Source organism: Hippoglossus hippoglossus, chromosome 16, assembly GCF_009819705.1.
Source record: "Hippoglossus hippoglossus isolate fHipHip1 chromosome 16, fHipHip1.pri, whole genome shotgun sequence".
Taxonomy (NCBI): domain Eukaryota; kingdom Metazoa; phylum Chordata; class Actinopteri; order Pleuronectiformes; family Pleuronectidae; genus Hippoglossus; species Hippoglossus hippoglossus.
In genome coordinates this window covers 7,925,161-7,939,898 of record NC_047166.1, presented here as the reverse complement: position 1 = coordinate 7,939,898, position 14,738 = coordinate 7,925,161, and the positions used below count along the sequence as shown (strand labels likewise).

At 40.8% G+C, this 14,738-nt stretch overlaps 2 protein-coding genes across 3 annotated transcripts; both read left to right on the top strand.

Annotated features, from left to right (window-relative positions):
* The first annotated feature begins 305 nt into the window (after positions 1 to 305).
* On the top strand, positions 306 to 8,573 carry ddx61 (DEAD (Asp-Glu-Ala-Asp) box helicase 61). Its single transcript, XM_034611433.1, has 13 exons — positions 306 to 604; positions 1,434 to 2,319; positions 2,663 to 2,726; positions 2,904 to 3,008; positions 3,416 to 3,545; positions 3,919 to 4,065; positions 4,202 to 4,296; positions 4,410 to 4,532; positions 4,620 to 4,748; positions 5,100 to 5,280; positions 5,535 to 5,636; positions 5,766 to 5,981; positions 6,565 to 8,573. The coding sequence occupies exons 2-12, from the start codon at positions 2,141 to 2,143 to the stop codon at positions 5,966 to 5,968; spliced, it is 1,458 nt and encodes a 485-aa protein (XP_034467324.1). The 5' UTR covers positions 306 to 604; positions 1,434 to 2,140; the 3' UTR covers positions 5,969 to 5,981; positions 6,565 to 8,573.
* Positions 8,574 to 10,318: 1,745 nt separating this feature from the next.
* Positions 10,319 to 14,632, top strand: tomm40 (translocase of outer mitochondrial membrane 40 homolog (yeast)). 2 transcript variants are annotated; one of them, XM_034611434.1, is made up of 9 exons: positions 10,319 to 10,450; positions 11,517 to 11,758; positions 11,938 to 12,098; positions 12,478 to 12,579; positions 12,694 to 12,799; positions 13,234 to 13,356; positions 13,598 to 13,674; positions 13,941 to 14,043; positions 14,130 to 14,632. In XM_034611434.1, the coding sequence occupies exons 2-9, from the start codon at positions 11,536 to 11,538 to the stop codon at positions 14,267 to 14,269; spliced, it is 1,035 nt and encodes a 344-aa protein (XP_034467325.1). In that variant the 5' UTR covers positions 10,319 to 10,450; positions 11,517 to 11,535; the 3' UTR covers positions 14,270 to 14,632. The 2 variants fall into 2 exon arrangements, with proteins under 2 accessions (XP_034467325.1, XP_034467326.1); XM_034611435.1 differs by lacking the exon at positions 10,319 to 10,450 and adding an exon at positions 10,463 to 10,726.
* Positions 14,633 to 14,738: the final 106 nt, after the last annotated feature.

Genomic DNA, 14,738 nt, shown 5'->3' with positions numbered 1-14,738 from the left:
GAAGTAATGTGCTAATGGAGATATTGACAATGCAAATACTTTAACAAGAAGCCAAACGTAAATATGCATTTTAAAGATAAATATGAAATAACAATAATAATAGACTTAAGTTGACAAGTCTAACACGGTTACAAGGTTGGTTTACAAGTCAAAAATAAAAGCAAACGACAGGAAACAATTAAGAAAAGCAAATAATAGGAAGCAATTAAAGCAAGTTTCAGATCACAGCGCATTAGAGCACAAACACAGATACAGAAATAAAACGTGTTATCGGTCATTTGAGTCATTTTCCCTCTGGGACTAATTGTCTCCCTCCGGGTTTTGTCATCTTGTCCCTCAGTGACCCTTTTCTGTGCGGGTTTGAAAGCAGGCCCTTGATTGGTCCGCCGCAGTTTCATTTGTGGCAAACAACCCGCCCACAAATCGAGCGCGGCCATGTTGAATTGTCGATATCCTGAAAGCAGAGACAAAAGACTGGATTTCGCCAAACTACGAGTTGTTTGTGAAACTTAACCAAACCGCCGACACATCGCTGATCACCGACGCCGCAGAGGAGACCTCGGGTGACTGCGGCAAAGTGAAGCTAGCATCGTTCTCCGACGGGGTAAAGGCGCATTTCTCGAGCGTATCGATTAGCGGCGGCTAAGCTAACTTAGCTACGGTAACTTAGTTTGTGTCGGGCTGAATAAAAGTTTCGAAGCAACAGGTGGGAGCCGAGAAGTTGTAGGAGACGGAGGTTTACTTCACTCGCGTGTCCCCTGCTCTCCGTGGACATTTTGAATGGCAGCCGCGCTCTTAAACGGGAACAGGAAGACCTAACGTTAGCATGTTAGCTGCACGGTTAAAGCCACGTTGCTACTCTTAAAGTTTTAACGCTGCTACTTAACCTCTTACAAGACAAATCTGCCATAATCAGCGGAGCGGACGCGGAATAAGAGTCGCTCGGTACGATATCTTGGTGGTTTACTTTAGGTTGATCGGTTTTAAACCCAGCGGCAAACTAATTTAGATTTTAAACTCGGTTAGTCGGTTGGTTATTAGCTCGCTAGTTTGTTAAGTTAGCTTCGGGTTAGCTCATGTCGTTAGCATCACAACAAAGCCGCAGTGGCCAAGTTGTTAACCAGAGATTTAATGTGAAAAACCAAGCTACTGGCTGCTTCATTACCACCACGTGGTTTGTTTTTAGCTTGCATTACTTTGGTAGGGTTATCACCAGTTATCTTTTTAAAAGGTAGTGTTTAGTTGTTCTGGATTTATCAAACGTGGCGTTGTTTGTGTTCTGACTATGCTAAAAAAAAAAAAAAAAAAAAAACCGTGCTCACTCCTGAAATGTATGTTATTGATCTTCCAATTCGTTTTGAATAACATAAGTTGTGGTTGCTCACTCTCAAAGAACCAAGTTGACAACCCACCATTGTTTGTTGTCTTGACAGGTAACCTGGATTTTCTTGTTGATCGGCAATTCTCACAGCACCTTGCAGATTGCCACCGCCGCTGTTTCTGCACAAGTAAAGGAAACGACAACAAGAAAACCACAGCGGACTCTCGATGTTCAAGAAAAGAGTGCCTGGAGTGACTTTTTGAGCCAGTATTAAGCTCCAGTGAACACTTGTGAAAACCTCTTGATGTCAAAGGAGCCAATCATATAAGTTTGAGACGTGACAGACAAGGTCATACTTTCATATTGACCTTTGTGAATGTATAAACACAGCACTTGGACTTAAAATGCCAAGATACATGAATAACACATAAAGTTAAGCATTTTCATTACAGCAGGGATAAGAGTACTTGGAGAGAAAGGAAAAAAAAAAAACATTTTGAAAGAAAAATAGGGTTTATGTTTTGGTCACGTATTTGATTTATTTATTCTTATGAATGTTAATTTCTCCCTTTTTTGGAGAGTTGTCTTGTAAATAGACATAATTCTTACGCATACTTCTTTACAAGAGGTCTGAATGTCAGATTGTGTACACGGAACATTCTTTTGAATTGAGAAGATACAAGAAAAACTTTTAATTTTTTTCCAGCTTTTACTTCTTTCCTTTTTTCTTTTTTTTTTTTACACACGGGTGCATTAAGCAACACACAAGTGAAATAGAGACAAATATACATTTTACACACTGTGAGGAAACTCAAAACCATGGCTACAGCAAGAACAGCAAACCCGGCAACGATGATGGGATTGAACAAAGCAGCAAATGGGCAGTTCAGAGGACAGACGAGGCCACCAGGACAACAATCAGGACTGCTTGCAGCTGCCCAACAGTCCAGTGACCCCATGAAAAGGACCGGCATTCCTCAGAGCAGTGGGGGCATCAAGTAAGATACTGTCTCTACATACTCTCTTAATTACATTTTTGGAAGAATTAAACTGATCCACTTGTGTAGCTTTACCTCTTGCATTGCATACAATAATCTAATAAAAGAGTATATGCATTTAGGTCATATCAAGACAACATACCAGGTTTCACAACAGTAGCTCATTTTTTCCAAAATGTCTGGATTCTATCTCTAGCTTCGGGAGGTCTTTGCTTTTATATTTGGGAATATATTGCCCTAAAAAAATTATAAATGGCAAAATTCTCAGTTATATTTGTTTCAGAGGCCTCTGTAGTCCGCCTCTGTTTTATTTACTTACGTTTGATTGCAAATTCTCAATTAGGTTTGGGGATGACTGGAAGAGGTGCCTGGAGCTTCCCCCCAAAGACACCAGGTTGAGAACTTCGGTAAGGTGTAACAGATCCTAGATAACAAATGGACACAATTGTTCAGATTCACTGTTCAAAACTCTGCAGCACTTTTTCTTTTGAATTCCAAATGTTTGAGACTCAGTGAATGTATGTTGGCTTCTAAAGCTTCTACTGCAACCTCTGCACCCTGTTAAACTGCTCTGTTTCTCCCAGGATGTGACATCAACTAAGGGAAATGAATTTGAAGACTACTGCCTAAAGCGGGAACTGCTAATGGGAATCTTTGAGATGGGATGGGAGAAACCCTCCCCTATCCAGGTAGATGAAGCTATTTCAACTAACTTTCCACCTGTTGTTAATGTGAACTGAGCTTGATTTTGATACTGCTCACTAAAAATCAAGACACATTAATTTGTATGTTCTGATCATGTTTGAAACTTCAGATTATCCAGTTAACTTTGTTACTTGAATAGGTGCATGTTTACTCAGATGTACTAGTTATAATCCAGAAAAACTGACACATCGAGAAATATTTAGAACTGTAAGAGATGTCCTTACCTGTTGCACAAATTGTGTTCTTTGGTGTGACCAGCAGCTCTATTTTGAATTCTCAAGGATCAGGAGTTGCATGTTGTCATCAATAATTATTTTTTCCCCAGAAAGTCACGTCACGTCCTGTGAACCTTACCAATTGTACTGATTGAGTTTTGTCTGTCTGCCAAAAGGAGGAAAGCATCCCCATCGCTTTGTCAGGCAGAGATATTTTGGCTCGGGCCAAGAATGGCACAGGAAAAAGCGGAGCCTACCTCATCCCAATGCTGGAGAGGATAGACCTGAGGAAGGATCACATCCAGGGTGAGTTCCTGCTGACCCTGTCTGATGGTGCTCATATGTGACGGATAAAACCCTATGAAGGACTCGACTTTGGTGGCTGTACTTTTTAGTAAAATTAGTGTAGAGTGAATATTTTCTATTATAATAAAAAAAAAAAGTATTGGAAGGAAAGCCTTAGGTTTTGTCAGTGTCATATTCTGTTGCTCTCCACAGAAAATGTTTGCAACACCATGATCACTGCTCTATTCTACTCTTGACAGATTTATCTGGGATTATTGGTCTAAATATATGAAGACATTTTTATCTTTTATGACCATCACTTCATTTCAATTTCTCCATGCATCTCATCCACCCTTGCATTTCATCAGCCCTTGCCATTTTTGTCTCAATCCAGCCATGGTAATGGTGCCGACAAGAGAGTTGGCCCTGCAGATGAGCCAGATCAGCATTCAGCTAAGCAAGCACCTGGGAGGGGTCAAGGTCATGGCTACCACGGGTGGCACCAACTTGAGGGATGACATCATGCGTCTTGAGGAGACAGGTAGTTGTCCTGCCGTTAATATTCAAAATGATCTTTTAAAAATCTTTCCATTTAGAACATTTTTAATATTATATTCTTGGTTTGGTTTTATCTTGTCACGTTGACATGATGACTTTGTCTCCTCCGATCATAATAGTGCACGTAGTGATCGCTACACCAGGCAGGATCCTAGACCTGATCAAGAAGGGTGTGGCCGTCGTGGATAAACTTCAAATGATGGTGATGGACGAGGTGAGTCAGGCTCTCTGTTTCTGAATTCACTTCTCAATGTTGTTGACTATGTTCCTGATGTTGGTCGGCAGCCCACCACTTGACTCTGTTTCTTAAAATATGGCTTCTTTCAGGCAGATAAGTTGCTGTCCCAGGACTTTGTTGTCCTGATTGAAGATATTATCAGCTTCTTGCCAAAGAACCGTCAGATCCTGCTTTACTCTGCCACTTTCCCCGTCAGTGTGCAAACATTCATGGTGAGAACTTAAACAACACTTCTCCTAAAAGGTACAATTCAAATATGTTGTTTACTTTTCACAGTAAACTGTAAATTTCTTGTCCAGAACAAACACCTGCAGAAGCCTTACGAGATCAACCTGATGGAGGAGCTCACCTTGAAGGGCATCACCCAGTACTATGCCTATGTGACAGAAAGACAAAAGGTCCACTGTCTCAACACGCTTTTCTCTAAGGTGAGTGTTCAGTACATCCCATACCAAGAGGTTGAGGAAAAATGTAGTCATTTTCAGTGTAGTTTATTGAGGCACTGGCACCGGGTTGTTTTTTTAATTGTGTATTTTTTAGAGATTACGTAAATTATGATTTTTTTTATTCAGAATTTAATTACAAAAACAGGTATTTGAAAAGTCACATACACTGAGGCAATGAACTGTTAGTGCAACTTGCTGAGTGGCCATCCATTTCAGAAACCGTGGCTTAGGTTGGGCCACAGGATATCTGAGACAGAGTATCGATTATAAAAAACATCATTAAAGTTTATTTCTTCACTAATTAAAAACTCGAATATGTTTGTTCTATTTCAGCTTCAGATCAATCAGTCGATCATCTTCTGTAACTCCGTCCAAAGGGTTGAGCTTCTTGCTAAGAAGATCACCCAGCTGGGCTATTCATGCTTCTACATTCATGCAAAGATGATGCAGGAGTACAGGAACCGTGTGTTCCATGACTTCAGGAATGGACTGTGCAGAAACTTGGTCTGCACAGGTAAGTAAAGAGAGTTTTAACATTTAAAGTGGATGTTTACATTAATTGTAAATACCTTACTGCTCATACTGTACAATCCTTCTCTAGTGTTTACACCGCATTACACAATCCTTTTTCAGCGTTTAATGTTTTTATAGTTATGCCTGCCCAAAACACCACAGCAAATTGATTGTACATGTAAACCTACTTGGCAATAAACCCTTGTTCTGATTGTAATGGTTAGCAGGATGACCTAAACACTTGTTTCCTTGTAGACCTTTTCACTCGGGGAATTGACATCCAGGCAGTAAACGTGGTCATCAACTTTGACTTCCCCAAAAATGCAGAAACCTACCTGCACCGCATTGGAAGATCAGGTGAATATGAAGCTATTTATAGATTCTCATGGTCTAAACAATAGGTTTTGTTTATAGTTACTAAAATGTGACACATGTGGATTCAGTTAGTAACACAATGTGATGCATGTACTGCGTTTTCTCTCTCAGGGCGTTTTGGTCACTTGGGTCTGGCCATCAACCTCATAACCATAGATGACCGCAACAACCTGAAAACAATAGAGGATCAACTAGTCACCGACATCAAGCCCATCCCCAGCTGCATTGATAAGAGCCTCTATGTGGCAGAGTTTCACTCTGTTGACCCAGATGATGACGGTGATGGGAAAGGCAAAAACAATGAACTGGGATAAGCCTGAATCCAAGGTCAGTTTTAATAAATAAAGAGAAACCAGATTTATTCATCTTCACACTTTTTCAACACAGGTCACACTACAGCTGCATTTTCATTTGTCCGTCTACACCAAAGATGTAGAAGGTTAATGCTAAGCCCTGTGTGCACTGGGTGTTAAGGTGTGGCCAATCAGGAGGGGACGCTGTCTTGTTATTTTTCACTGCCCAGCTTTATGCTCCCAGTTGATGTATTGATTTAGTGGCCTTACAGTCTTAGCAAAGTGTAGGTGAACGTGTATTCTATCTTTTTAAATAGTTGAATAATCCAACAGGTTTAGTACAACCCTTGAATTCCACAAGAGCAAGTTCTAGCCATCTTGCTACTGGACAGTATCCTCTTCCAACAAGAAGATTAACTGAAGTTTTACAGGATTTAAAGGTGGGAGGCTTAAGGGTTGTCCTCCTCAGGCTGCACAGCCGCAGTCAACATAGATTTGTACAGAGCTGATCCGCGCACACAGCCAGCTGTCAGCTCTGCGGGTTTGCTGAAGTCGTGACTTGTTCACGTTGTTTTCATCAGAATTTCTCACCTGGCTCTTGTGGTTTTGTTTTTCAGGAGAAACGAGGCACCTGGCATTCACAAGACTCCCAAGTGAAGGTTTCTATTTCCCACTTTGCAATCAAAATGGTCTAGTCAATATTTCTTTTCGTTTCTAATTTGAGTTCATAGCAAACTCCAGTCCTGTCAGTGCACATGCAGGTGAATTGCTCTCTCTCCCCCTCCGAAAACTGCCACTTTAACTTTCTGCCACACTGCCAAAGACAGTCACTGTACAGACACTCTTATATACCCGTATAAACTTTTTTTTGTCCTTTTCTTTAAGACTGAATATGAAACCAAAGGTGAACTGAAAGTCTAGAACTCGGGCAGCATCTCCTCTGTACAGTTTAACTACACGTTGCTATGATGTGCCTTTTGAGCATATGGTTTAAAGAAAAACTGCACGTAAAGCCATTTTATCAGATCCACAAAACCACAGCAGACAAAATTCCATTTTCGCGTCATTTCAACCAGGTGCTGGAAACATTCCTAAAAGAGACTACCTCATGGTGACATGATGGCATCACGCAGTTGCTGCAGATTGGTCAGCTCATCTTAAAGGTCCTCCTACAAAGATAGTTAGCTTTTTAGTCTGTAGAGGCCATTGGAGAAGACCTATCAGCAGGATGTTGTCCTGTTGGAAGTAGCGAATCCGAGGATGGTTAGACTGTGGCCATGAAGGGATGCACATGTTGGCAAATCACAGGAGAACAGCACCAACAATCATTCCACAGTCACCTGGATTAAGTTTCTTCCCCATTGTGATGTTTGGTCTGAACCTCCAAACATTTTGAACATGTCCACATGCTTTTAAGCATAGAGTTGCTGTCATGTGAAAGTCTGAACGGACATTTGTATTAAAAAGCAGTTAAATCTTAGAATCTGGCCATTGAATGTAGTCATTTTTGTAGCTAGGCCGCTCATTCCTATTGCTTATTTGTTTTTACCAACTTAATTTTTGAGACTTGGGAATGCAGCTGTAAAATAAGACAGATTGAACAAACATCCTTGGTTTAACTGGGATCACATCCTTTAAAATGGAACCAAAGATGGAAAAAGAGATTACAATTACTTGAGTTTGAATATCAACAGCTTCAGAAGCCAAAATGACCACTTTGTTGTAAAGGATGTTTCAAAGATGGCAGCTGTGGTGCTCTTGAGGGATATTCAGATGTTTACTGCTGAAATATGGTATTCAGAGATAACTTTGTAATGTCTGTGACATTGTAGAGCATTTTGTAAAAGCACAGACCTATAGTGACAATTAGTCAGTACTTAATTGTAAATAATCTCCCGTTCTTTTCAAAGCCATAGCACGGAAGCTTATTTTTAGCACTTGAGGTTATCGGTAACAAACATGACAGGATGATGCGCCTAAGTAAACATTTTGAATCCGGCCAACATGTTCCGTCTTCTTTCTTTCTGTCCATTCTCCCCTACAAAGTGCCTTGTCAAACTTCTACTCTGCCCCTTCATTTGTCCCTGGCTTTTTATTGTTGATAAAACAGTTCCTTGCTAGTTTATCACCTATTAAAAGTAGGATTTGAAAGGATTTATATCAGATAAGACCAACTAGAGCTGGTCTGAAAAATTACAACCTTTGACTTTGATTTATAGCATCATCTCATATTTTCCAGCACCCTTGCATGTTGCATCTTTGGCTGGCCATTGTAGTACAAAGCATCAGCAGGGGAGGGACCAACACATTTTCCAAAGCATTTGAAGTAGCAATTGGCTTCAACTTTCTTCATGTCTGGCAGTGCTGTTGATAGACTTTCCCTCAGTTATCTAGCCAATGTGCCGGCAACACTTGAGTCAATACATGTCATGTGACAGAAAAGAAATATTGAGAAAAAAAATTTTTTTTTTGAGTGCTTTCAAGATTATGACCATTTTGTCCGATTACTGCATTGTGGAGAAATGAATACTTTCATTACCTGATGACCAGATGTTTTGTTATGCAGCGACAAGACTTGAATGTCAGTGCCATCTCCTCAAAAGAAATAAAGTCTGACTGACTGACATGTCCTGTTTCTATTGTTTTTATTATTTTGTATCTGTCTACGCTTGGTCTCTAATTGTTTTTGAAAATGGTGATTGAATTGGTCTGATATGGAACATTTTAGGCCCTACAGGTAAACTTAATTCTTTAAAAAAATATATAAATGCATCTTAATTTATGATTTGAAAAACGATGTTAATGGGGGAAAAAAACATGGATAATTTCCTCATCGATTCAGACATTTTTTGTGTGTGTGATCACTAATTGAAAAGTAGTCTTTCCATGCATTTTGCAGATCTTGCCACAGTTTGTGGATTTAGTGTCTTCTGTCCCTCCACATAATCCCAGACTGACACCATACCATCTGTCTCAGGGCTCCTAAGCACAAGGGATTGTTGGTGAGATCATCGATGCTGCAAAGTGAATTCTGCCTCCCAGATGGATATGAATCCAAACCTAAAAAGAGATTTAAACTTCTGCAGGACTCTTTGTCTGGAAGAAGCAGAGAAACTAGAGCACCAGTCGGTATAAAATCCCTATCTGCTCTTAATCACATCTCAAGTTTGAGGTCGGGCAATGTTTTTTATAAAATTCTTATCCAGCTAACTTCATGTTACTGCTTCCTGAGGCTCGGTCTTGTTTTAAACTAAAAATTTTAACGTTCTTATATATCATACAGCAGGTGTCATTGGCCATTGTGAAGCACAATTCTTTAATTAAAAATCCACAGGAAGCAGATGCACAGTACTTGTAAAATGATCCATGGTCTGTTGCTGAATCACATCAAACCTGCTGCAAAGAACCATGGCGTCTCGTTTGACAGCAATTTAACTTTTAAATAGCCCAGAACAAAGCTGGTACGAGCCGTCACGCACATTGAGATCCTCGGACGGAAGGTGATAGTGAGGTGAGGGGTATTCAGCTGCAACATGTAACGTCACAACCAGATGTCACTAAATTCTACACACTGAACCTTTTTAATTTACAATGTAGGACAAGAGTTTGAATATCTGTTGGATGTTTGAAGGTCCTTTGCACGATCTAGGTTACCAACTACCAGTAGAAGGTTGCAGGTGTTATTCGCCACCAGCGGATGTTGGGGACATAACTTCAGCTGTGCACCTCAGCATCAAGTGTTCTGGCCTTGTAATTAATGATACAGGCTAAACTTGAGGGTACGTGGAGGCTGAAGGTAAATCTGACTGGTTACTGACTTGTATGGCGGTACTATGAAATTTAAAGTAAACACTGTCCCGTTTTAGAACATAGGACAAGATGGAAAACATCCCTTGTATGTTCTACCGCACTAATTAATGCCTACCACCAGTTGATGTAAGCCGATGTTAAAAAGAAAAATTGAATTGAGGATTTTAAAAACCTACTTTTATCGGAGAGCCTTTCTTGATCCGACCTGAATTTTAATGGTTTTATTGAATTGTATTCTTTTAAATGTATTTGAAAGAATTTGATGTATTTTAGAGTTCCCTCAAATGAATATTGTCTTTTAATATTTGTGATTTCTCAATTATTGGTTGTGCTCATGGTTTTATGACCTGTCTGTTGGAGTTTGCCGCCCTTGCAAAGTACCTCGTGTTTTTATAAATAAATAGATTAAATTTGCTCTGTAAATAAAGTTATTGTTATTACCCTTGGAATGTCATTCAGTTGGAGGTTGAATGAAAACCAACGCTGAGCGAATGAGACGCGTCGTACGTCACCTTGGGGGGAGGGGGCGTGCCCAACTGCGTTTTCTCAGCCAATAGCAGCTGGAGCGGTGTGTGGATTCGCCAATCAATGCGCGAGGCACGGGAAATGGGCGGGAACTAGTCAATTACCGTCACGGACGTTGCCGTGAACTTTACCGGTGTTGAACTCCCCGCTGGACCGCAGACCGTTAGCGTGAGTAGCCAAACCACCGAACCGCGCCGCTACCGTTATGAGACCAGGGTCGTTGGTGGTGCCAGTTCTTCTTCCGAACCACCGCGTCCTGCACATTTAGAAGAACAGCTCCGGTGGTCGCCTCCACATGGCTACCGAGCCAGCTAGCTAGCTAGCTAGCCAACCAACCGTGCTAGCCTGCATTAGCCTGCACAGGATAAATGTGGCCACCGGGTAGTTTTGCCGGTTGACGGCTTATCCCCAAACGTGGTGTATGCCGCAAACTGGAGGCTGCAGGCGGATTTGTATTTGTAGCTTCCACGATGTTGTGTAATCCAACATCATTCTGTGTGTTGACAGTCTGTAGTTATTTGGGCCTCAGCTACAACCAGTCTTATGTACTGGAGGGCAGAGCTCTCTCGTTAGCTTAGCCAGGTTAGTGATAGCTGCAGAGTCAAGAGTGTCCAGCTGCATTGAGTGTGTGAGCACTTTGTAATTTCATGTTTGTTCAAACTCACTGTACTTAAGTTGTGTTATGTGTAGTTGATTATCTTTTGCTCACGGGGAGTATTTTAATAATCAGTCCCCCCCCCCCCGAGCGGTGTTTCCACTACACTGATCCTGATCAAGAAAAACATGGTTCTGGGTCGTGTGATGAGAATGGCAGGTCACAGTTTAGAGCCTCGGTTGTTCTTACATGAATGAGAGTTTATTTCTAACACAGATCTGTCTACAGGGTACAAATCTTATCATACAGTAGCTCCCATGCAGGCAGCCATAGCAAAAGCTTTAAGTGTAACATAAGTATCTCAGTATTAGGGGACACATGACGAGCTCAGGTCACTACAATTCACGTCAGGTTCGTCGTTATCCTGCTGTGAGCGGAGAGGCTTGCTTAAAGTTCTTAAAGCAACTTCTAACACCAAACATAAAAATGATCTAAAGCATTCCAGCTGAGGTTATATGAGCTGTCATAGATAATGTTTTAGTCCGACATGATTAAAGATGCATTAATTACAATTTCCCTGACAGATATAATCAGTGAATTAAATATATTATTCATCCCCTGTCTCTCTCTCTGGTTCAGTCTGTTATAGCATCAGAGTATGGGCAGTGTGTTGGCTGCCGCCTCCCCCAGTCCAGCTCCAGTTGCAGCAGCAGCTGGAGCTGGTCAGGGGGTCCCTGGATTGGTGTCGGTCCCCCCAGGGTTTTCCATGCCCTCAATGTCTTCCGTCCCTCCAACATCTGGATCTGGCCAGCAGACATCGGATGCAGATTCCCCACTCCCAAACCCGGGCACATATGAGGAGTGCCACCGCAAATGTAAAGGTTAGAAAATCAGCTTATGAATTGTAACGAGTGCATCAAGTAATGTGTGACCGATGTATTTTTTTTGTCACATTTGTTCAGCTTTTAGGTAAAGACCATGGTGTTGTTATAACGGTGTCATTATTGTCATGTTCACGCGGGTCTGATATCTGATTGTCCTGGTTGTTCTTCTGTTTTAGAGGTATACCCCCTGCAGATGGAAGGGGTGCGGTTATTGGTCAACAAGGGCCTGAGTAACCACTTCCAGGTCAGCCACACTATTACCCTCAGTACCCAGGGTGATTCTGGTTATCGATTTGGTTCCACCTACGTAGGCAGTAAACAGATGGGACCAGCAGAGGTAATCATTATTTCCCTCATTACACCCCAACAAACCACTTGCTAAATGTTGTCATTCGGAAATTTTGGTTTTCAATCTTTCTGGTCAAGTTTTCAGTATTTTGTCTAATGTTGTCTAAAGTTTTATGTTGCTCATTCGCCCCACAAATTAGAAACAAATCATTCTATACTTAACATTTTAAGCCCTTTTTGCTTAGTTAGTTATTCAAGATTATTTCTAGACCTGATATGTCTTCATCTGGGTTCACAACGTTAAAACTTAACAATATATACAGTGCTATTCAGAAAGCTCAACAGACTAAGGCTCTAAACTCTTTCAAGGTTTCAAATGGCTTCCACATCACTATAAAGCTCACAATGGTGTATTTTCTTCCCTCTAGTCGTTCCCTGTAATGGTCGGTGACATGGACAATACTGGCAGTCTTAATGCCCAGGTCATCCACCAGCTCACAAGTGCTGTACGCTCCAAAATAGCCATCCAGGTATGTAGACTTGTAGAGGTAACCGCATTACAGATGTGGTCTATTTTCAGCATGCTACGTTTCCTAACATTGTCATATTGGTCTCTGAAGTTTTTTCCTTTTCATTTGTTGTAGACTCAGCAGCAGAAGTTTGTGAATTGGCAATGTGACCTGGAGTATCGTGGTGAACACTTCACTTCTGCTGTGACGCTTGGAAATCCAGACGTACTTGTTGGATCTGGTATGATCGTTTTTTTAAAACAGTAGTGGAGGTTTTGTGTCATATGTCACTAATTCATAATAGAAACTAATAGATGGCTTTGTTAAGAGAGAGGACAGTTGTGCATTTTATCTTCTGTGTGCATGCATGTGCGTGTTTGTGTGTGTTTGTGTGTGTGTGTGCTCAAAATGTATGTCAGATAACATGAAACCTTAAAATGTTTGTTTAATGCAGTTAGAGAGCTGAGATAATGAGTTGATTAGTGATGTAATTGTTATTATTTAGTGGTTAAATACAAAAATAAACACATTCAAACACAGCTCATATGCAAAATTGCTACTTAATGATGTATTAGAAAAAGTGTAAGAGAGGAAGAACTCTCTCAATACTGAAAATATTTTTGAAAAAACGAATATATTATGTGTAAATATAATGTAAGCTCCTTTTTCTTTCAGGCATTTTGGTGGCACACTATCTCCAGTCTATCACACCAGCACTGGCTCTGGGTGGTGAGCTTGTGTACCACAGACGGCCAGGGGAAGAGGGGACTGTCACATCCCTATTGGGCAGATACACAGGTAAAATCTACCCTTAAATTATTTAACCAAGCACTGTAAGACTGCTTGATGCTCAAATACATCTTTTGCTGTCTTTATTTCTTGGTGTTTTAATTAAATGTTTACCCTCTTTTTTCCAAAATACTCACTGTTGCAAGTTTTCTGTAAGATCTGGAGTTGGATAAGTAAAATGGGGCCTAATTCCATCTGGTTGTTTTGTTATCTGTGTGATAGATGTTCAGGTCTTTTTTTCCATCCTCAGGTGACAACTTCATTGCTACTTTGACTCTGGGAGGTGCAGGTGCTCATGCTACATACTATCACAAAGCCAATGATCAGGTACCTAATATCAGGCAAAGTGTGGGTGGTTGTATTTCTGTGTCATGGTTTGTCTAAGCCTTATATTGGCTAAATTTGAATAGAATATATTTTTTTGCACTAAACAAAGCATGTGCATTTTATTCCACTTGTCTTAACTGGCATCTCCTTAAGACAAGGACGGGATAAATAATTATATGGACCAAGGATACTTTCAATGTCGACAGGAGTATCGTAAAGTCTTGAAAAAAGTGAACTTAGCTTTTAACTTCTGCTTCCCAATACAGCTGCAGATAGGAGTTGAATTTGAAGCCAGCACAAGGATGCAAGACACCACAACATCCTTCGGCTATCAGCTGGACGTTCCCAAAGCTAACTTCCTCTTTAAAGGTAGATACAGTATATCTACCTTTTAATAGTCATGTAAGTGACTCTGAACCTCTTAGATTTTTACACTTTTCCATTTATTTCCACAGGTACAGTTGACAGTAATTGGGTGGTAGGGGCAACCCTTGAAAAGAAACTGGTGCCACTGCCTCTCACCCTGGCCCTAGGGGCTTTCCTTAACCATCGCAAGAACAAGTTTCAGTGTGGTTTTGGTGTCACCATTGGCTAGAGGTGCAGGGTCTGTCTGATGCATCCCGCGGGCCACAGCTTGGACCGGCACAGAGACACACAGGAACCTGCACTAAGTTTTAGAAATTGGATTCAGAGACTCTCTTACAACTGATTTCTTGGGCAGACAGAGAGACAAAGACCAAGGAGCCAGGACTGACCAAGCCATGCCTACATACTGTAGCACAAATGTCTTTCCTTTATGGTGTATTGGATGTACCCAGAGGCTATAGAGATGTACATCAGAGGACATCAGGTGATGCATGAGAACATGTGATGTGAAAATCAAAGTAAGTGGTTAGCTATAATATATGGTAATAATAATGATGGATTGAAATAAATGTGATTACTTTTTGTAAAAAAAGATGTTGTTATTTCTTACAAGGACTGGCTGCAAAGCAGTGGCACACTTAAATTATCTATAAAATAATATCGTCCAGTGTCCACTTACGCAGCAGTGACACTTGTTG